The following is a 23533-nucleotide window of genomic DNA, read 5'->3' as shown; positions in this document are numbered from 1 at the left end:
AGCCTCCTCGACAACACTCCTTCAACAGGTCATCACCCGGCTACATGATGCCTTTGCCATAAAGGATATGGGGCCGATTCGGCACTTCCTCGGCATCACCGTTCGATACAACAAAGAGGGTTCTTTCTCTAGCAAGCTTCCTATGCCTAGTGCTGGTCCTAGGATTTTGAGGGCCCTCTAGCGAATTTATCGTGATAACCCTTACAGACATAACTATATGAGTACAAAGTACTAGACAAAAATTGAACAAGGAAAAAATCTAGGACCTGAGCCTGTTCGCTTGTCTTATAAGCCATACTTTTTCCGCTAGCCAACAATGTTTTTCTCTCATAATAAATCAGCGAATAATATTTTCAGCCATTACTTTTTAGACCAGCAAAAAATCTCACAACCAAGATTCACAAATCACAAAAGGGCACAAGGATAGAAGGCTTGGCCTCAGCTAGTCAGCTGCCTACTTGCTGTTGTTGTCTAGAACGTCGTTGTCTGGATTCTGGAACTCAAGCGTCGAAACGTTGGTAATCGGCGCTGGTGATGCTGATGCCATGTGTGGGGCTGCAGACATTGGCAGCTCGGCTCCTCGCCTCCTAGAAAGAAAGAGGCCAAAAACTCCTTTTGTTGATAAGCTGTTGCACCTTCTTGTTAATCATAAATCCTAACGGACTACTAGCGCTAAAGAGTATGGGATCTTATATACTTAGACATGGGCCCACATCCCACTTGGGCCCTCAGCCGTCACACCTCATGCCCACCCCTTAGGGCCAGGACTGCCTATGCCAAGGAGCTGCTGGAACATGCTAGTATGGCTAACTGCAAACCAATCGCCACACCCACGACACCAACCCCAAGGCATCGGCTAGTGATGGCAAGCTCATCGATGATGTCATGGCACTGCTGCACGTTCGGGCATTAGCACCGGTCGGGAAGGGCCTGTTGCCCCGGTTCCCGAGCCGGTGCTGCCCATCCGGGACTAAAGCCTCCCTTTAACACCGGTTGCTGCCAGGGCTGCCACGTTACAGCACCCTTTAACACCGGTTTGTATTACCAACCGGTGTTAAAGGGTTTCTTTTTTTTTGGTTCACTTCTTCGGTTCTGTTTATTATTTTTATATAATAATAATAATAGGTTTTTCAATACATATTTTTACTGATACAATAATATATTTATATTACACGCATATTAAGCATATATAAATGAAAATTATAGGCTTAGCTTTATAATTAAGCTTTGCCTATAATAAAATGAATAGGCCACATAAAAAATTAAATAGATATGTAAAAAGCTTTATATATAATAGTTTTATAAGTACAAAATTCGTAACACATATATACATAGAGTTTTTCTTCCAATGTCTAAAAACGATATAAATGATCATTGTTGTTTGGAATAAGTGTTTCGTTGTCGTTGAAGTGAAACTCGCCGTTTGGATTGATCACTTGCTCGCGGAGAAATCCTGCTATCGTCTCTTGGATAGCTTTGATTCGGTCTTTTTGTATGACCTTTTCCCTCAACCATTCTGTCTTTAATTTGAAATAAATAAAAAAAGTATTAGTTATCTAAATTATTCAATATAATTTAGGAGATAATGAAAAGAGACATGTAACGTACTCTGAGCGTCTCTGTGGGTGTTTGATTGACTTGTGCCATCATGAATTTACACACGTAATATACACATAGATTGTTCCCCCTTCTTGTCTTAAACACCACTGTACGATATATATATATATATATATATATATATATATATATATATAATATTCACGACCACGACAATAAGAAGGCTAAAAGTTAGCGAAAGTTTGCTAGCTAGTACTTACTTGTGGATGAATTATGTTAAGCGGCGCTTTACATCCACTGAGATGTTCACGGTCAATAAATCTTTCCCAAACCCTACCCACAACCATTATGGATCGTGAACTAATAATTACAGTCTTCTAGCTGAGATCGACATTAGGTACCTTTGAATAATGTTTACCATTTGTTGATAATTTTCTTGTGGTTTTCTCAATGAGTCAAAGATTATCAGCCGGTTCTTGGGAATTTCAATGACCATGAGTATCCAGTGAAAACTGTTTACACATATATATATAGTCAGGCATATATATAACTATATAAAACTTGTCTCGAGTAATAATAAGTAAAATAAAATATGCATGCACTTAATAACTATATAACTCACTCGAAGTTGAAGGAGAAGAGTATTTTTTGTTTTTCTTTTTGGTTCACAAAGAACCGCATAAGATTAGTGCAGACTTCTGTCTCATGAGATGCTGTCCACATTGCCTGCGGAGCCTTGAAAACAACATAAGGGTCAACGAACCCAATACTATTGTCATTTCTGATTCTGTGCTCTCTCATTTGGTGCCTGCATATATACATACAAATCCTAAGTGTGCAAGGATTATATACATGTAATTAAAGAAGTTAGAAGTATAATAAAAAGAAAGAAATACTTACAGACAAAAGTAGCTAACAAAAGATTTGTCGAGAGCGTCGAGGTGACATAATTGGTGCACTTCTTCGAACTGCACGTATATGAGGTCATCTCCACGGAAGTAGTGATGTTGTCTAATACGAACAGAAATCCAATTATCTCCCCTTTTAGACGCCTCAATGCACCATTTGTTTATTACAAACATTTGTGTGCCGAGCTCATGTAAACGCTAAGGGTTGAATAGACTCCTGCCCGGTTCATATCTTGCCCTCCATTGATCAACTACCTCAGAATTTTCAAATGTTTGACATCCAATAATGGCGGCAATTTCTTCCATATTTAAACCGCATTGTCCAAAGTAACGCTCAAGCGAGTCTAGCTCAGACAACGCTAAGGATTTCTTTGGCATCAAGTCTTCATTTGACCCGTATTGATTTGGTACAATCAAAGGGGGCACCGGATTTGATACTTCTCCGAGCTGTGGGACCCCCTTTCCTACTCTCTTTCTAGGCTGTGAAGACTTGACCAGAGACCGCTCATAGTCTGAAAGTGCTGGCTTTTTCTGACCTTTCCGTTGCTTCTTTTGCTGGTCCGCCACCTTCTTCCTCAGTTCCTCTAGCTTTACATAAAAGTACGGCTTTTCTGGGTTTAGCCGCTTTTTTCTATCCTCCTTCAATTTATCAAAAAATTGTTTCACCTCAGCTTTGGATGCAACAATTACCTCCTCTTCACTCTTTTCATAAGGTAATTTTCTGGTGTCTTAGCTCTCTTTGTTGTGACAGCCTTCTTTGGAGGTGAGACCGATGACTTCGGTTATTCTTGGACGGACCGCTTCTGACTACCTCCATTTGGAGGTGAGAGGACCGACCGTGTACTCTTTGGAGAGGGCAGTGCAGGCGGTGGAAGTGGTGGGGCCGATCTTTTCGGTGTTGGAGAATGCGGTGGAGGAGTTGGAGACCTCGGTGGAGGAGGTGGAGACCGTGGTGGAGGCGGTGGCGGGGTCGGTGTGGCCGCCGCAGGTGTTGGAGGAGATCCAGCATTGTCACCGCCCACAGCACTATGATGCGCTGGGGAGAGAACTGGACTTAGGTTGGAGGAGTCCCTGCAAAGAAAACAATTACAAGTTTTGTGAGCAAACTTTTTTAAAATTCAATACATAATAAATAATATAAGAAGTAAAATCACGCACAAACCTATGGTGAGGAATAATTATGAAGCGCTTGCGCCAACAAATAAACGTCTTCTCAGCTTCACCTAAGGTCTTCTCTCTGTCTCCCCCTTCTATTTCTAGAAGCACATTGCCACAACATTTCTCAACCCTATCAACCGAGACGCTAGCATATCCACCAGGTACAGGTCGATTATGGATTCTTGGAGTTCTCGTTCGGTCGATAGGGTTGACAACAGCGATAGCCACCTTTTTTGTTGCATTCCCATCTGGTACATGCAGCTCACAGGTAGTAAAAGCCTCTGTGATATCATCCACGGAGAAGTGTAGCTTCGTGTCATCCTGAATGGTTGGTACTTCCGTGGATGCGTAGCTGCTTTTCAACTAGCCTGGGGCGCTAACATTGACCTCAGGTTGTGATGTACCTTGCCCTTTCGTCATTTGACTAAGTGCTGCTTGCACTTGCCTTTGAATCTCCGCCTGCATCCATTCTTCACGAGCTTTCTCGCGCTCTTCTGACTGCAGAACAAAAGCTTCCAGCCGGCGGATCCGCTCTGCCTCCTCATCCTTCTTTCTCTGGCGGCTTCTGTAGGTATCTTGATCAGCTTGGAATAATTGCAGCCATGGAACTGCCCCATAGCCTCTCGTACGCCCACCGTGCTTAGGATTTTCAAGCGCATAGGTGAGTTCATCCTTCTCCCTGTTAGGCCTGAACTCACCAGACTGAACCGCCTCTCGTACACGGACTAGTCTCTCTGCTGCTCTAGAGATTTCTTGGCCCCAAACTAGCGCCCCGGTGTCTGGGTCCACGCTTCCCCCATGACCGTAGAACCAATGCTTAGAGCGCTCGCTCCAATTCTTTGCTATTGTCTCGGGTGTGACCCCCCTAGCAAGCATCTCCTGTTCCATTCGGTCCCACTTGGGAACAACACTCTTATAACCACCTGATCCCATATGATGGTGGTATGTCTTTTTACTTGCATTCTCTTTGTTTCTAATGGCTCGTTTCTCGCCCTCTTTTGATGTTTTGTACTGCACGAAGTCATCCCAGAAGGCCCTCAGCTTTACATATTGCTTGAGGTTGAAATTTGGAGTCTCGTTTTTTTGACAAATTTATTGTACAAATACTTCTTCCAATTCTGGAATAGTACCACCATCTTCTTCATAGTCCAGTCATAAATTCGCACCTTCAACTCTTCATCGTTGGTGTCGAAGGTGAAAACGTTCGTGACGGCTTTCCAAACTAACTCCTTGTCACAATCAGAGACAAAACTGATCTCAGGAGCACCTCGCTTCTCTCTCCATTCACGAGCATTGATCGGTATTTCATCTCTCACAAGGTATCCACAGTGACTAACATATTTATTTGCATGTTCACCAAGTGGTCTGCCTGTAGCTATCTCAAACTCGGAGATTACATAGCGGCCCTCCAACGGCTTCTTTGGCCCTCGTGGAGGTACGCTTCTCCCCGTAGAGGTCGATGCAGAAGGCTACACGAATAAGTCTAAAATCTAATGTAAGAGATGCATTAATTATATATGTTTACATTTACATACCTCGCTAGTATTTCCTTCTTGTTGCACGACAAGTTGTTGCTCAGACGCATTGCCCTCTTGTTGCTCAGGGGCATTGCCCTCTTGTTACTGAGTCGGATTGTCTTGCATGATCTCGTTGTAATCAATAAAGTACTGACTACCGTCGTCGATTATATTTTGAATGGCATCTTCCATATAATCAGGATCATCATTAGGACGGTCAGCCATTTCTATGTCTGCAACCATACATATATATATTCTATATAAGATAAAAAATACACTAGAATAATATACTAAAAAAATAATATTAACAATAACACTAGAATTCATAATATACTAAACAATAATACTAAAAATATACTAGAATAATAGTACAAACAATAATATATACAAAACACTAGAATTAATAATATACTAGAATAATATACTAAAAAATAATACTAAAAAATAATACTACAATAATAGTACAAACAATAATATATACAAAACACTAGAATTAATAATATACTAGAATAATATACTAAAAATAATACTAGAATAATAGTACAAACAATAATATATATAAAACACTAGAATTAATAATATACTAGAATAATATACTAAAAAAATACTAGAATAATAGTACAAACTGTAATATATACAAAACACTACTTGAATAAATTTATGGTAAACACTACCAGAATATATATTAGAGACTTATATACTACTACTAGTACTACTACAAATGAAAGTGCTAGAGTGCTCCAAAAAATAATACTAGAATCTATTAAGCCAAGTAATAGACTAGAATAATATACTAAAATATAATACTACAAAATAATACAAGAATAATATTAATATACTACAAATATACTATAATTTATAACAATTCAAAACACTACATTTATACTAGAATAATATACTAAAACTATTACTAGAATAATATACTAGTAGTAGTATATTTTTTATGCATTATTTTTTATGTATATATACTAAAAACTATTACTAGAATATATATATATATATGCATTATTTTTTATGTATATATATACTTAAACAGCTCAGTGCCATATATGCATATTTCGATCGATTATCTCGGTTTTGGAGAGAGTGTCGTCTATAGGTGTGTAGGGGCCGGACGGCGAGCTGAAGACGCGCGGTGGTGGACGGCGGCGCGCGGCGGCAGCGCTGGAGACGGTGGTGGACGGCGGCGCTGGAGACGGTGGTGGACGGCGGCGGCGACGAGAAGGGCTCTCTGCTCGACAAACGAATGGCGGCGGCGAAGACGAAGGGTTCTGCTCGACAAAGATGAAGCAACTGTCTAGATCCAGGGCGCCCACGGCTTATATAGGGGCGGACCCTTTAGCACCGGTCCGTGGTTGGAACCGGTGCTAAAGGGTCTTTAACACCGGCTGGTGTTACGCGCCGGTGTTAAAGGGTGACCATTAGCACCGGCTCGTGTTACCAGCCGGTGCTAAAGGGACCCTTTAGCACCGGTGCTAGCCACGGACCGATTCCTAAGGGTCTTGCGTGGGCTAGGGTGGGGTCCTGAAATTTTGAGGACCCTTTAGCACCGGTTCCCACTATGGGCCGGTGCTAAAGGCCCTGTTTTTTAGTTTAGGGTTTTTAAAGTGTTTATATATACAGTTTATATTATAAATTTTATTATATAGTAAATTAAATATTTTTGCATAATATTTTTTAAACAGTGACATATATTGTAATTTTTTTAATATACACATGAAAATTTTTAACCTTAAATATCTTACTGTATTTTTATAATTTGCAATAATTTTATAAAAAATGTTTAGTATTTTGTTAATGCAAAAATATATTATTCCAATAAATTTACAAAAACTATATCCAATCAACTGGAAATCTATTTTCACATCATATTGATGTTAAAATTTTTATTTTTGTTATTTATTACTCGGAATGCTAGTAGGGTATAGTTTTCATCAAATAAAAAATCTATTTATCATATAAAAATATATATCTTGATGAACACACCATTTGACCGAACCCTAGATGGTCCCAAATGGAAAAGTCATGAATACAAAGTTTGTTACACTCATCAAGTTCTACATTTTGTCTAATGGTCAACTTTTCATTTGGAAAAGTTTGAACCATGGAATTTTGAATTTTCAGAGAATTCATAGCCACGCAGCGATTTCGGAACCCTAGATGGTCTCGAATGGAAAAGTCATGAATACCAATATTGTTCCACTCATCAAAATCTACATTTAATATATAGACCATTTTTGCATTCGACAAAGTTTTGGGAAGGTGTAGTTAAAAATCCAAAATTGACACATATAGTTTCATATAGTTTGTGTGAGATTCAAGATTTGAATCTGGTGGGTATTGTTAACTTAAACTTTCTCAAATGGAAAAATTGTGTATATTAAAAATTTATATCTTGATGATATCTAACAACTTGGTATTAAAAAAATTTTCGTTTTAAGTAATTTAGTTTGTCATTTGACCAAAACACGTCTTGGATTTTAAAGAAATGTGCTTAGGATTGGCTCAAAATTATCCAAATGAAAAAATGGACAATATATAAAATGTAGATCTTGATGATCTCTAACAACTTTGTATTCAAATTTTTTTCATTTGAAGTCATCAAATGGGCCATTTGATCAAGTTTGACCAAAGTCAAAGAATTGGTTTTTACAAAAACACCCTTTGACCGAACCCTAGATGGTCCCAAATGGAAAAGTCATGAATACAAAGTTTGTTACACTCATCAAGTTCTACATTTTGTCTAATGGTCAACTTTTCATTTGGAAAAGTTTGAACCATTGAATTTTGAATTTTCAGAGAATTCATAGCCACGCAGCGGTTTCGGAACCCTAGATGGTCTCGAATGGAAAAGTCATGAATACCAATATTGTTCCACTCATCAAAATCTACATTTAATATATAGACCATTTTTGCATTCGAGAAAGTTTTGGGAAGGTGTAGTTAAAAATCCACAATTGACACACATAGTTTCATATAGTTTGTGTGAGATTCAAGATTTGGTGGGTATTGTTAACTTAAACTTTCTCAAATGGAAAAAATGTGTATATGAAAAGTTTATATCTTGATGATATCTAACAACTTGGTATTAAAAAATTTTTCGTTTTAAGTAATTTAGTTTGTCATTTGACCAAAACACTTCTTGGATTTTAAAGAAATGTGCTTAGGATTGGCTCAAAATTATCCAAATGAAAAAATGGACAATATATAAAATGTAGATCTTGATGATCTCTAACAACTTTGTATTCAAATTTTTTTCATTTGAAGTCATCAAATGGGCCATTTGATCAAGTTTGACCAAAGTCAAAGCATTGGTTTTTACAAAAACACCCTTTGACCGAACCCTAGATGGTCCCAAATGGAAAAGTCATGAATACAAATTTTGTTACACTCATCAAGTTCTACATTTTGTCTAATGGTCAACGTTTCATTTGGAAAAGTTTGAACCATTGAATTTTGAATTTTCAGAGAATTCATAGCCACGCAGCGGTTTCGGAACCCTAGATGGTCTCGAATGGAAAAGTCATGAATACCAATATTGTTCCACTCATCAAAATCTACATTTAATATATAGACCATTTTTGCATTTGACAAAGTTTTGGGAAGGTGTAGTTGAAAATCCACAATTGACACATAGTTCCATATAGTTTGTGTGAGATTCAAGATTTGGTGGGTATTGTTAACTTAAACTTTCTCAAATGGAAAAATTGTGTATATAAAAAGTTTAGATCTTGATGATATCTAACAACTTGGTACTCAAAAATTTTTCATTTTAAGTAATTTAATTTGTCATTTGACCAAGTTTGACCAAAGTCAAAGCATTGGTTTTTACAAAAACACTCTTTGACCGAACTCTAGATGGTCCCAAATGGAAAAGTCATGAATACAAAGTTTGTTACACTCATCAAAATTCACAATTCTCAAATATAGTTTCATACAATTCTCAGAATTCGTACATTTTACAACACATATTATTAAACATGACTTTATGTTAAGCCGACACAATAGTGAACTTCTTCTTGACGTATGACCCTTGGTTATGATCCTGCCGTAACCATGGAGTATCCTCATTGTTTAACAGAATGCTTGGGTCTTTGTTGACTATGAAGGGTGGAATTCGATCATCCCTTTCGTAATCGCCTGACATGTCTGACTTGTCCTCAATTTCGACAATGTTCTTTTTCCCAAAAAGGACAATGTGGTGCTTTGGCTCATTGATGATTGAGTGGTCATCATTTTTTCCTCTCTTTGGTTTCGTAGACATATCTTTGACATAGAACACCTAACGCACGTCTGCAGCAAGGAAGAATGGTTCGTCTTTGAACCCACTATTGTTAAAGTCCACGGTTGTCATCCCATACTCCTTGTTGACTGTTACCCCACCTCCGGTCATCTTCACCCATTGGCACCGGAACAAACTTTAAAATTAGCTACATAGACTAGTTCCCATATGTCTTCTATGTGTCCATAATATGTTTGTTTGTTCCCATTTGGATCCGTGACATCCACGCGTACACCACTATTTTGGTTGCTGCTCCTTTTATCTTGGCCAACTGTGTAAAATGTGTTACCATTTATCTCGTACCCTTTGTACGTAAGGACATGCTATGATGGTTGCCTGGCCAACAAATAAAGCTGCTCATCAATGTTTTCATCACCTTGACATTTTTTGCGCAACCAATCGCCAAAAGTTTCCATGTGCTGACGCATTATCCAAGCTTCATTCTTCCCGGGCCACTAGGACCGTAGGAAATCTTTGTGTACCTCAACATATGGTTCCACCAATGAGGAGTTCTGGAGAACTGTGTAGTGTGCTTTATTGAAGTAATCGTCTCCCGTACCAATATATGTTTTCTTCCCAAGTGTTCCCTTTCCGCTGAGTCTGCCCTCATGTCGAGATTCAGGAATGCCAATTGGGTCAAGGTCTGGAATAAAGTCAACACAGAACTCTATGACCTCCTCTGTTTCGTAGCCCTTGGCAATGCTTTCTTCTAGGCAGGAACGAATATGGACATATTTCTTTAGGACACCCATGAATCTCTCGAAGGGGAACATGTTGTGTAGGAACACAGGACCAAGAATACGAATCTCTTTGATCAAATGAACTAGGAGGTGTGTCATGATATCGAAGAAGGATGGAGGGAACACCAACTCAAAGCTGACGAGACATTGAATGGCATCATTCTACAGAGTAGCTAGTTGCTCTGGATTGATTGCCTTCTGAGAAATTGCATTGAGGAATGCACATAGCTTTACGGTGGCTAGACGTACGTGTGGAGGTAAAATTCCTCTTAAAACCACCGGTAGCAATTGCGTCATTAGAACGTGACAGTCATGGGACTTCAAGTACAGGAATTTCTTCTCTGGCACATTAATTATTCCCTTGATATTGGAGGAGAATCTAGATGGGACCTTGATGCTGCTAAGACATTCAAACATGCTTTCCTTCTCTTCTTTGCTCAGAGTGTAGCTAGCAGGGCTTAAGTAATGACGTCCATCATCTGTCTTTTCTGGATGCAGGTTGTCTCGTTCTTTCATGCGCTGCAAGTCTTGTCATGCTTCAAGTGAATCCTTAGACTTCTTGTAGACACCCATGAATCCGAGCAAGTTCACACAAAGATTCTTTGTCAGATGCATCACGTCGATCGCGTTGCGGACCTCTAGGACATTCCAGTAAGGTAGCTCCCAAAATATGGATTTCTTCTTCCACATGGGTACGTGTCCCTTAGCATCCTTGGGAATAGATTCGCTGCCTCGTCCCTTTCCAAATACCACTTTTATATCCTTGACCATTTCGAGTACATCATCCCCGGTTCGATTGAGAGGTTTGGTCCGGTGGTCTGCCTTGCCTTTAAAATGCTTGCTTTTCTTTCGTACTGGGTGGTTCACAGGAAGAAACCGACGGTGGCCAAGGTACACGACCTTTCGACATTTTTTCAAAAATACACAGTCAAGGTCTTCATAACAATGTGTGCATGCATTATATCCCTTGTTTGACTGGCCTAAAAGATTACTCAGAGCTGGACAATCATTAATTGTTACAAACAACAATGCTCGCAGGTCAAAGTGCTCTTGTTTGTACTCATCCCACACGCGAACTCCTGGTTTGCTCCATAAAAGTTGAAGTTCCTCAACTAATGGCCTCAGGTAGACATCTATGTCATTACCAGGTTGCTTCGGTCCTTGGATAAGCACCAGCATCATAATAAACTTCCGCTTCATGCATAGCCATGGAGGAAGGTTATAGATACATAGAGTAACTGCCCAAGTGTTGTGACTACTGCTCTGCTCACCGAAAGTATTCATACCATCTGTACTTAAGGCGAACCGCAAGTTTCTAGCATCATCTGCAAGATCCGGGAATTCTCTGTCTATCGCTCTCCACTGGGATCCATCGGCAGGGTGTCTCAGCATATTGTCTATCTTACGGTCTTCTTTATTCCACCGCAACAACTTTGCATTGTCCTTATTTCTAAACAGACGTTTTAATCATGGTTATAGGAGCATACCACATAACCTTGGCAGGAATTTTCTTCCTATGACGTTCTTCACCCTCAACATCGCCAGGATCATCTCGTCTAATCTTATACCGTGATGCCTTACATACTGGACATGCATCCAAATTCTCGTATTCCTCCCCACGGTAGAGGATGCAGTCATTAGGACATGCGTGTATCTTCTGGATTTCTAATCCCAAAGGGCAGACAACCTATTTTGCTTCATACGTAGTGGTGGGCAATTCGTTGCCTTTCGGAAGCATCTTTTTTATGATCTTCAATAACTGCCCAAATGCCTTGTTAGATGTACCATTCTTTGCCTTCCATTGCAGCAATTCCAGTGTGGTACCCAGCTTTTTTTGCCCCTCTTCAGCGATGGGATATAGCGATTTCCTGTGGTCCTCTAGCATACGCTCGAACTTGGCTTTCTCTTTATCACTTTCACATTCTTTTTGTGCATCACGGATGGCATCACCAAAAGCATCATCGCTCCGATCATCTTCTGCCGCTACCTCTTCTTCATTATCTCCCCCCATTGCAACATCATTGAAGCCACCGTACTGAGCAATAATATTGGCATGGTCCAATTCTTCTTCTTCTCCTTCACCTTCATCAATTATAATTCCGCTTTCTCCATGTTTGGTCCAACAAATATAGTTTGGTACGAAACCAGACTTTAATAAGTGCGAATGAAGAGTTCTTGAGTTAGAATATTCTGTCAAATTCTTGCACACGACACATGGACAGCAAATGAAACTTCCTCTCTTATTTGTCTCGGCCACACTTAAGAAATAGTGCACGCCATTAATGAACTCTTCGGAGCGCCGATCGGCATTATACATCCAATTACGTGTTACCATCTGCATTAAATATAACATATATATTATGAAAACCATGCACACATATAGTTTCTCATCTTATTGCACAACATGTCTAAGATACATAGTTGATTAATTCAAGAAAGCTTGGCTACAACAAATACAATCACAACTAGCACTAAAAAAACCAAAACTAAAATGCACTTAAGCAACATAATTAGTTCGCGTCCGATTCGAACTATAATAGATAGATCATTCACTTGATCAACATCATTGAACTCCTTTCGTCGGCTCACTGCCTCACCACCTTCAGCCTCAACCACTTGTGCAAAAGATTTCTTAATGTGTTCAATGTATTCTTCCTTCCAGTACCAACATGTACATCCGCCGGTACCGTCCCACTGAAATTAAAAGAGAGAATCAAAAGTTAAATTAATATCAGTTAAAAAAAATAAGCACATATATAAGCAAATGTCTGGAAATAACTCACATTACGATCCGGACACTTGTAGAATATACGACCCTTGTTTACTCCCTCTTTCGACACTTTGTACTCCATCACAATCTTCTACCCACACTTGCCACAAGTAATAAGAGGGAGTTCCGGCCGGTATCGTTTTTGAACCCGTTGAGAGACCGAAGACCCGGTCATGGTTGCCATCTACTATGCATACTCAATTTTTAAACAATTATAAATTCCACATTTACTAGTAAACATGTATGATTAAAGAAGAACCTAATAATATCCTTTATTTGTCTAGTTACTTCAACAAATCTTCTAAATTATACAATGGACATTATGTAGTAATAAAAATAAATCAAGTGATATTAACAAACCAATTAATTTGAACTATCCTACTTTCTAAGATCATAAAAAAGATACTATAATTCATTCTTGCAAACTACATTAATACTAGGTCAACCAATATATATATATATATATGGATACTAATTCATGTGAATGATTCAAAATAACAAAGTGGATTTGAGCTAAAAATAATGAGAACATCACAAGCCAAAAACAACATGAAAAAGACAAGAAAGACTAAAGTTAGTCACCTCCAAGCACGAAGAAACGATGACGGAGTCGAAGAAGATCAACGATGGGCGTCGGAGATGAAGAACAAGGAAGAAGAAGCTCCAAGAACAACAATGGTGCTCTCGGTTTCAAATGGGCAGAGGGGAGGAGAAGGCGGGCCTATAAACCGGAGCTTTAGCACCGGTTCAGGCCAAAAACCGGTGCTAAAGGGTCACCGGTTCAGGCCAAAAACCGGTGCTAAAGGGTCACCCTTTAGCACTGGTTTTTGTGCCAAACCGGTGCTAAAGGCTTTGCTTCGGCCCGTGGCACAGGCCGGTGCTAAAGGGGACCCTTTAGCACCGGTTGGTAACACGAACCGGTGCTAAAGGATCCCTGCCCCGGTTCGTGTTACGAACCGGTGTTAAAGGGGCCTTTAACCCCGGGCCGCAAAAAGGCTGAGGTTTTTGGCCATTTTGGGCATCGACCAATGCCTCATTCTGTAGTAGTGTGGCCTACCGGAGCATTGCCGGCGCGTTGCAGTATCTAACGATCAAACATCCAGGCATTGCATAAGTCACGCAACAAGTCTGTCTCCACATGCATGCATCGTGGGATGTCCACCAAATGATGCTGAAACACATCCTTTGGTACGTCAAGGGAATGATGAGCCTCAACATTCATCTGCGCGCCACGTCTACACCGACGATCACTGCATACTCCGATGCCGACTGGGCTGGTTTCTCGGACACATGGTTCTATATTAGGGTTCTGTGTCTTCTTGGCAGCCTGCTCATCTCGTGGTCATCCAAGCAACAAACCACGGTATCACGATTGAGTGCCGAAGCCGAGTACTGCGTCATTGCCAATGTTGTCTCTGCATGCTCTTGGCTGTGCCACCTCCTTAGCGATCTCCTCTGCAAGGTTCCATCCGCGACCTTGGCTTTCTATGACAACATATCGTCTGTTTACATGTCTAGGAACCTGGTCCACCATTCGCAGACCAAGCACATTGAGCTTGACATCCATTTTGTCTGAGAGAAGGTCGCCATTGGAGAGCTTCGTGTCATGCACGTTCCAAGTGTGCGGCAACTCGCCAACGTGTTCACAAAGGGTTTGCCCTCGGTGTTCTTCTTTGACTTCACGGACAGCCTCTCCATCATTGTGGGCAATGTCGAGACTCCAAGGGAGTGTGAGCGGAACCAAGTCCACAACGGCTGAGCGCCTGGGCATATCGGATCTACAACAGCACACGCGCATTGCGTGCTCATGCATGCGCTCGCTGCAGCCACGACTCGCTCACCACACACACGCGTGCCCAGTCTTTGTGACGCCTGCACTTCGGTAGGCGCGCTTGCCCGCTCTCGTGTGTACAGGCATGGCCAAAGGCCACCGTTGTAACCCTATATTGTACACTTTATACGATCAATGAAAGGTGTCCAGTTGATCTTTATCATTCTACAATCTCCAATCCTCTCCATGGCCTGTTGGGTTTTGTTTTCATAAACCACAGCCATCTAATCTGTAAAGACCAGCCCATAAGCTCAAGGTTGAGCACGCCTATACCTCCAAGTCCCAATGGTCTAGTTTCAAAAAAAAAAGATCCAATGGCCTTTTCACCTTTTCCCATGCCACTAAACAGGAATCCACCTGTTCACGCCGAAGTTTGTCTATGGCCTTGATAAAACCACTTAGGCACGTTGATCGCATCAGCACATAAATTGAGATGGCTGAGAGAACAAAGCGGACCCAGGTCATTCTACAAGCCATGTGCATTAACGATGCCCTTCCAGCCGGCAGCTTGTCCCCTAACTTCTTAATCCATGGTCAAAGGTCAGATTTCCGGAGGTTTCTATCTGAAATCGAAAGCCTCAGATAAGTACACGGGAATGCAACTATAGTGCAAGGGACATTTTGCTCAATTCTCTCATCGTATGGGAATGGCACAACTTTTCTGCATGTTGGTCAATAATCCCGTAGCTTCCCCAAATTTAGTAAGTACCCCATTGTGAGATGAATTCCTACTTGACTGATCGAATGAAAAGAGCAACATCGTCCACGTACAAGGATATGCGCTAATCAGCATTCTGACGAGACAATGATTGCAAAAGACCAAGAGCACAAGCTCTTGTAAACATGATGTTCAGAACGTCCATGACCAATACAAAAGCATTGAGGATAAAGAATCGCTCTGCCGTAGGCCAAGCTGGTGTCTTAAAACATCCCCAGGTTGACCATTATTTAACTAATAAATAAGTAGAGAGACTGTGTGTAAGTGTAATAACAACCTAGGCACCACAAAAGCCCAGGATGTCACTCCCTCGTATCGAATTTTAAAACTTGCCAACATAAACTCATAAACAAAGTAAATCACATAAGCAAGAACAACAATAAAACCATTATTAAGAAAGGTCCCATCTCAGTTAATATTATTAAACCAAAGGGGACATCGTGACTGATAAACTAATTTCATTACATCAGGCCAAATACATCATTAATAACTCTATGTGTGGGTGACTCAGTGAAGATGTGCTGCTAATCTCCTTTTCTTCCAAATAAGCATCAAGTACCTAGATCGAGTAAAGCAAGGGTGAGATGAAGCAAACTTGTTTTGACTAGCCATTTAAATCACAAGTTGAATTAAACATCAATTTAACATAGAGTTTTCACTTGACATGATACCAAGATAAAATGAGAGACCTCCAACTTGGAACATATCCAGATGATAGAGCTTCATAAAAACATAGATAGATCATTTTAATATTCTTCATGATTGCAATGCAAAATGTCTCATGTCTGCACACCAACAAGGTGTGGAGCTGCATCTCACGATGTTGTACCGGTACGGTCATGACCATAAGTCAATGACATAACTTCCAATGCAAATGAATGACGCAATGCACTTGGCACGCTGCAATAAAATTTACATACACCAGTTGATACTTCAATTTCATCTTCAGGGTTATATATGGGCTAACCGCATATATCAATATAGAATAATAACATCACCCAATAAATAAATAAATAAGTTCACAATTAAATAAGGTTGAATAAACCAAGATCAATGCTTAGAGTCATGTGAACCTGCACTTTGCAAAAGACAATCTGGGAAAAGATGCTCCCAGAAATAGAACCCTATCCAGCTTAACCAATGTCCGTGATTAGACCATGTGAATTTTGCGACCATGCTATGGTATTTCCTTTTACGATAAATCATTGATCAACCTTACTGAATCTGCCTGTCATAGCAGGGATCAAATTCCAGCTGTTCTTATATCTTCATCCTTGTATATATGAGGTTGAAATCACCTATGATCCATGGACCTTAACAAATAGCCCTGACTTCTCTTAATTCCTCTAAAAACTGGACTTTGTTGTTGGTGTCCCGTTGTGGGTCCGTATACACATGTGAGCCACTACAGTTGTCCATTACTGAGATGGAACTGGACAGACACACAATGAGAGTTGAGCATGGTTGCATTGGTTTCTTGCCCCGGCAGCAGGAATGAGCTCCACATAATTATCAAGACTCACTAGAGACAACTGACATCTTGGTTTCTTGGATGCAAACAATTATTTCACCACGGCAAGAATCCACAAAAGTACGAACTGAATTTTAGCATGTCTTAGAATTCATCAGACCGGTACGCACATTCCAAGAAATAATTTTGGAAGATTTCTTTTAGAAACAGAATAGTAGGACGAACAAAAGGAACTGCCCAAATCGTCACAGCTCCAACCTCTGGGGGCGTCCATCCAAATTTGGCCTGCATTTTGTCTTTCAGATAGATGATTTGAAAAGAATGGCATCATCGAGTTAAATTTTTTGGGTGGTAAAAATGTTCATAGGTGTCAGAAGAGGCAAAGTACCACACAATGTCACCCAAAGATATCACTGGCATCATGCAGTCTAGGAGCAACTCCAGTAGTAACCCCAACAGAGCCCATACTTTTTATTTGGGTGCTCACCCCTACTTTTATTGGCCTAACAAATTTCTTCCACTCCAGCAGCAACCCCCAAACAAAACCCCCAAAATCCATATCAGCAGCCAATAAGGGGCCCATACGTCATTGAGCTAGACCTTTCTTCCCCTCTTCCTCTCCACACACACAGGGTAGGGAGGCGCAGCGCACCGCAAGGCATGCTGGAGGAGGACATAGCCATGGTTGTCAGCTCCTGTACTTGCACCAGGGAGGGAGGGGCTCGGATGTCCAGCACGGGGCCATGCGCGCACAGTGGAGCGGGTCATGCAGTGGGTTAGTTTAAAAGGAAAGGATCTCTTCCAAAGTCACATGTGTTAGGTGGGGTAGAAAGTTTGTAAGTGAACGGATATCGTTGTAACTTTCACCCAAAAGTATTCCAAGTATCGTATTCATAGGGATACGTGTGAGATTATTAACTATAATCTAACTTAACTAAAGGTAGCAACTAGGTTAAGGTTTAACTTAACTAGGAGTAGCAACAAGGCTAAGGATAAACAGGAGCATAGAGAGGATTATCAAGGTTCTCTTGTTTTGACTTCGTTAAGATATGTCTTCTACTATTCAATTGAGGACATTACTTTAGGAAAGACACCAATAGAGGGTACTTTTGTTAGTAATTAGGTCCTACTTGGCCAACAGATGGGAGGTGGACTATAAAAGACTCAATGGACTATAAAGTCACCCTCTCGATCTATCACCGATATGGAATGCAAGGTGCACCCATAAGTAACCAGAGTCTAAGCACAATGCTTATACTACAATTACTACCTTACTATTGCTAGATAAAGAATAAATCACTCAAACATTGTGAACCTAATGAATAATATAAACACATTGCTTACTTTAATCAGAAGTTGATTACTAGAGGAATCTCACGAGCAAGCCCAAGTATAGCTTGATCCCACCAAGGTACAAGCCATAGAAAGAGCACCGATAGGCTGACATTTCCTCCAAACTCCTCTCACTCTCTATGTCACTATGTCTATTTACAAGACTAGATCCTAACTTGGAGGACTAATCTTCTCTTGATTGCTGGCTCTAATCCTGACAATATGAATTAGGGTTTTGGGATGGCTACGCTAGAGTGGGTACATCGCTTTATATATAGGGGGTAGCGTCAATTCTGGACCCTCGGATCAAACCGACTTGAAACAACGGTGTAGTTGTGATCTTCAAGGCAGTGGAGAAACGACATAGCAAGGAGGGGCTGACTTGTGGACCCCATAGGGTGGCTGGCCTAACAGTGGGGCTGGCTAGCCCCACATGTCAGCCAATCAGGCTCTGCTTCGATGGTTTGCCTCCTGGAGTGTTCTAGAGTACTCCCAAGTCAGTGTCGTCACGAATAAATGTGATTTATTGTGACAAATAGGTCCCTATTGATGGTTTTCTAGATAAACTGCTGAAAACACAGATTCACCAAAACTCATGGAATTTACTAGTTTAAACCCCTAAACCTATATTTGGTGATGAATTAAAGTATATATATAGGTTATATTGATGGTTTATAATTGATGTTAATGACCATCGAAAGTCTTGGGTTCAATTCAAATCACACAAGGCACAGCGGTGCGAAGTATTATTCTTTGAGCCCTAGAGGACCTTTAGTCTAGGTTCAAGGCACTAGGAATCTCTAGTCCTGGTTAAAAGGTTTTTCCAATCAAGACTACAGATCGATTTTCCACTAATGCTAGTAGTGGATAAACTACTAGGGATTATGTGCAGAGACCAAATAAAATATTGGGATGCCTCTAAGCATAGCTATCTAATTTTGGCAAGGTACATCATCATGTCACTGGACTCAATCTATAGTACCAATATACCATACAAATGAAGTTTTACATAGAATTCCATTGGTAAAAATCATATATTACTTCTTGACAACAAGTCAAGAATATATTTTGTTGACAACCATCAATATAAAAAGTGAAGGTACACGAGCACTTGTGAAATGCATATTGTGAATGCTCAATGCATGCATCTATGACTATTCACAATATTCATAACATAAATATGGAATTTGTAGAAATCAACCATGATTCTGGTTGTTGGGGAAATTCCCTGGGGCACAAATATCATAAAGATCACCACCACCAAGCAAGGGATCATTGACCTCAAATCCATCAATGAATCCATTGCTTGAGCTAGGAGCTGCGGAAGCCATAGAATTGGCACTGATGTGCTCACCAAACTGGGACTGTGATGCTGACGCTATCTCCATATGTGGTTGTGTCGCTGACCCTTGAGTTTCCCTTGCTTCAACCACTATATTATTCTCCTTCTCTTTGACAACACCATCTATTGCTTCCAGCAACTTTTGGAAGTCTTGCAGCTCATCAAGACCCAATTCCAAGATATTAGCATTTAACCATTGCATCATGTGTTCTCCCATTTCCTTTTTAGTTGCCTCTTGCAACCTCTCATTTTTCTTCTTTAGAGAATCCAAAGACTGTTGCAGCTCCAAATACTCCATATTCAGACCTTGGACAGTACCCGTTACAGCCAAGCTGTTATCATGGTTTGCACCACTCGAAGCAGGACCATCAGGAGTAACCAAATTGAGGAATCGGTTCACAACATCATCAATGGATGGATGGCCGAAGGAAAATGACTTACCAAAGCTTGAGAACACAACAGAACCAACCATTGCTCCACACAGAATGGAGATCTCGCTAGCCTTCTTGAACAGGCCCTGGCGGCGCTTGGAGAAGCAAACCTGACGTGCGTTCTCATTCTCGATGGGCTTTATCTCAATTTTTCTCCTTTCCATGGCTACCTTACCCCTCACCAAGGTCAAGATGTCAATATTTTGGTTTTTTTGCTAAGTCTTAGAGTAGTATATGTTGATGGAGATAGTATGCAGGATTGGTGTACAAGCGTTTATATAGGCACATACATAGGATCAAAGTGGAAACTAAGATCAGCAAAGATTGAATATTGAATGTATGTAATTCTGTGATATTTTACAGCTGGGCTATATTCAATTTTGCTGTGAGTTATTTTATACCTGGATTCCACTTATATTTGGAAGGCGTATGTAAATATTTAGCATTGATGGTGTTGTTAACATGACATTAAGTTAATTTTGGATTGTTTTTTGCGAGGGAATTCTGTGCTAGTTTAGAGCTGGACTCCTCATTATTATGTGCTGTTTTATACTTGGATCCCAGTTGTATTTGAAAGGCATTTATAGATATTCAACATTTATTGTGCTAATTAGGAATTTAGTTACTTCTAGGTGGAATACAGCCAAGCTATAACTGGCACTGACATTTTAAAAAACAATTGAACGTCTATTGTTTGTATGCTGATTGTAATTCTTCTATTAAAAAACAAATGCTTCTGACAAGATCCTATGCTGCGAATGTCATGCATGAAAGATCATATACTCCATAAGCAGAGGTGTCATTTCCTTGCTGTCGCAGTAAATCTATTATATTCTTGATAGCAGTTGTTAGTCACGACTAGTATGCATATATATTCGGTGGCCAATATTTCAGATGGTCAAATTTGAAGTTTATTATTATTTTCTTGTTGATGTAGGCAACTGATGACCCCATTAAAAAAGCATTGCTATATATATACATATATATATAGGGAAATTCCTTTCTACACGTACGTGTAGTTACTCTCATCCTCAATAAACTATATTATGTATGTATTCATAATTATTTATCAATTTGAGTATGTTTATATACACTCATATTAAGATACTCTGGATCTTATCACGTGAAAATTTTTCAAAAAAAATATATATTAAATATATTACTAAAATGCCACTACTATATCTGTAACTCTTATAAAGTTAAACCCCACTAGATGAATTCTCTCTTTATGCAAGGTGTCCACATCATTCCCCACTAAGTGACCCACTAAATATTTTATATCTTCATGCAAGGTGTCCACATCATTCCCCACTAAGTCCATATCATCCTATATTAATTACAAAAAATGAACATGTCATCTATATCATGTGAAATATTTTAAATCTTTAATCTATTAACATACAAGTCATGTACATACACTATTTGTTACATCACCAATTAATTCCTCTATAATGTAACCAAATATTAGTTTTTGTTTAGCAATTTTTTACTAGATCTAATACAATAAAATACATGCAAGTCAAATTCATATGTATACATACATAATAGACTGAATATCATATAGTAATGCTATGTATATAATGATTTATTTTTAAGAAATTCCCGCAGCAACGCGCGGGGAATTCACCTAGTTATATACAATAAGTATAACCATATACTCTATGTATGTATGTATATATATATATAACTTATATATATATATAACTATTACTTTATAGCTGGCTACAAAATAACTTATTTTGTAGCCACTTTGAGTTACGATAATTAATATATTAATTTATAAGATTATATTAACTCCTTACTAAGAGCATCTTCAAAGGCTTTGGCACATTGACTTGGCATTTGTTGTTGTTTGCAAACTCCCATAACAAAATGTAAAGGATAAAAATAAGTCATCTTCAAGGGAATTGGCATTTGGACTTGGTGAAGGATAAAAATAGGAGCATTTTTACCAAGTTTGCTCCCTCATTTGCCAAGTTGCCCAAATTGCAAACTCTAAATGCAAAAGTGTTGGATACCTCTTTTGGAGCTTTTTGGCAAATTACTCAAATGCAACCTCAAATGCAAAACCCTTGAAGATGCTCTAGTTTACTATAACATTATAACATTACGGTAAATATCCCCATGTGTTATAGTAACCAAACTATCGTAAGTATGTATACATATTATCGTAAATTAGTATATAAAATTATCGTAAATAGAGCTATAGAATAACTGTTTTTCTGTAGGTAGCTACGCAATATGATATTTTGTAGCTGGGTCGTTGTGTCTACCGAGCTGGTCCGGTCCGACCACATGTTCTCTCTTAGCGCCTCGATTCTGATTAATCCTCATTCACTGCCCCACCTGTTGACTGCCGCCGACGCCGCCTCCTCTGCGCTTCACGCCTTGCGACTCGTCACTTTGCTTGGTGCGCCACGGTCGTGCCAGTGGTCATCATCTCATGCGGCTGGTGCCAAAATCGTCCATCTGTGGGTAAGGCGAACTCATCCATTCACCAGTACTAACCAGTATAACCTCCGTCGCCCACCATGATGAGCGTACGACGAGCACCTTCAGGTTAGTTTCAGATCCCCTAGTATTCCTCAGAAAACAAATTCTTTTGCAATAATATGTTATTTCTACAGAAAGCAGCGGCGGCGGTGGTGGCGACGTCTCCTGGTGGCACACGCCTGCTAGGAACGCCCTAAGCCATCGGCCCACATGGTTTGCTTGCTTTTCAGATCTCGCTTATCTATACTATAATTGACCACTTCAAATAATTTTAGATCCACCAAAGAAAGCATCCCCCGCTGAGTAGTCTAACCATTGTGTACCCAGAAAATTACACACAAGAATTTATCTCCATTAAAATCAAGGGCTCACGAAACAACTATGTCAGATCCAAAGGCCTAGAACCAAACTTTGATGCGAGGCTTCTCACCCCCTTCACACCCGCTCCCTCCCCTCATGCGTCGTCCCCCGCACGCCGCAGGTTCGATTCCTGAGACTCGCTAGAAAAAATTACCGTATAGAAAGAAAAAAAAACCTCCCCCGTACAACCACAGCAGCACGGGAGGCTGCTGCAACGGCCGTCGTCGCATGCACCCCGCCGGTCGCGCCTCTGTCAGCCGCTACTGCCTCGTCACGCAGGCGGGGCGCAGATCTGTGGAACGACATGTATAAGTGTCGGCCGCACAGGCGCAAGGTCACGCAGGCGTGCGCGGCGTCAACGGAGCCGCTGCGGTTCTTGAGGACGCGCAGAGAAGCAAAGGCACGCAGGGGCCGGGACCGCAAGGCCATAGGATGGCAGCACGCAGGGACGCGCGATTCGCCAGAGGCCAACCAGGCCCAGGGCAGCAGGACTCGCTGCCCTCGACGCCTCGCTCCAAGACGCACGGCGGCGGCCCTCACCATGCTTCTCGGAATCGTGCTCAAAGCCATGAACTAGGCCACGTGGAAGCAGTCCTCGCCATGTTGCGTGGAGCCATGCTCGA

The 23533-nt window shown here is 40.4% G+C and overlaps 2 protein-coding genes across 2 annotated transcripts; one reads left to right on the top strand and one right to left on the bottom strand.

The window, feature by feature from the left end:
- Positions 14071 to 14508, top strand: LOC110432597 (uncharacterized mitochondrial protein AtMg00810-like). The gene has a single exon (XM_021453354.1). It carries the CDS (start codon positions 14071 to 14073, stop codon positions 14506 to 14508), a length of 438 nt encoding a protein of 145 aa, XP_021309029.1.
- Positions 19481 to 20221, bottom strand: LOC8078449 (agamous-like MADS-box protein AGL23). The gene has a single exon (XM_002459522.1). It carries the CDS (start codon positions 20219 to 20221, stop codon positions 19481 to 19483), a length of 741 nt encoding a protein of 246 aa, XP_002459567.1.

This window comes from Sorghum bicolor, chromosome 2 (assembly GCF_000003195.3).
Source record: "Sorghum bicolor cultivar BTx623 chromosome 2, Sorghum_bicolor_NCBIv3, whole genome shotgun sequence".
Lineage (NCBI taxonomy): Eukaryota > Viridiplantae > Streptophyta > Magnoliopsida > Poales > Poaceae > Sorghum > Sorghum bicolor.
The sequence above is the reverse complement of the archived record's forward strand: the minus strand, read 5'-3'. Positions and strand labels throughout refer to the sequence as shown.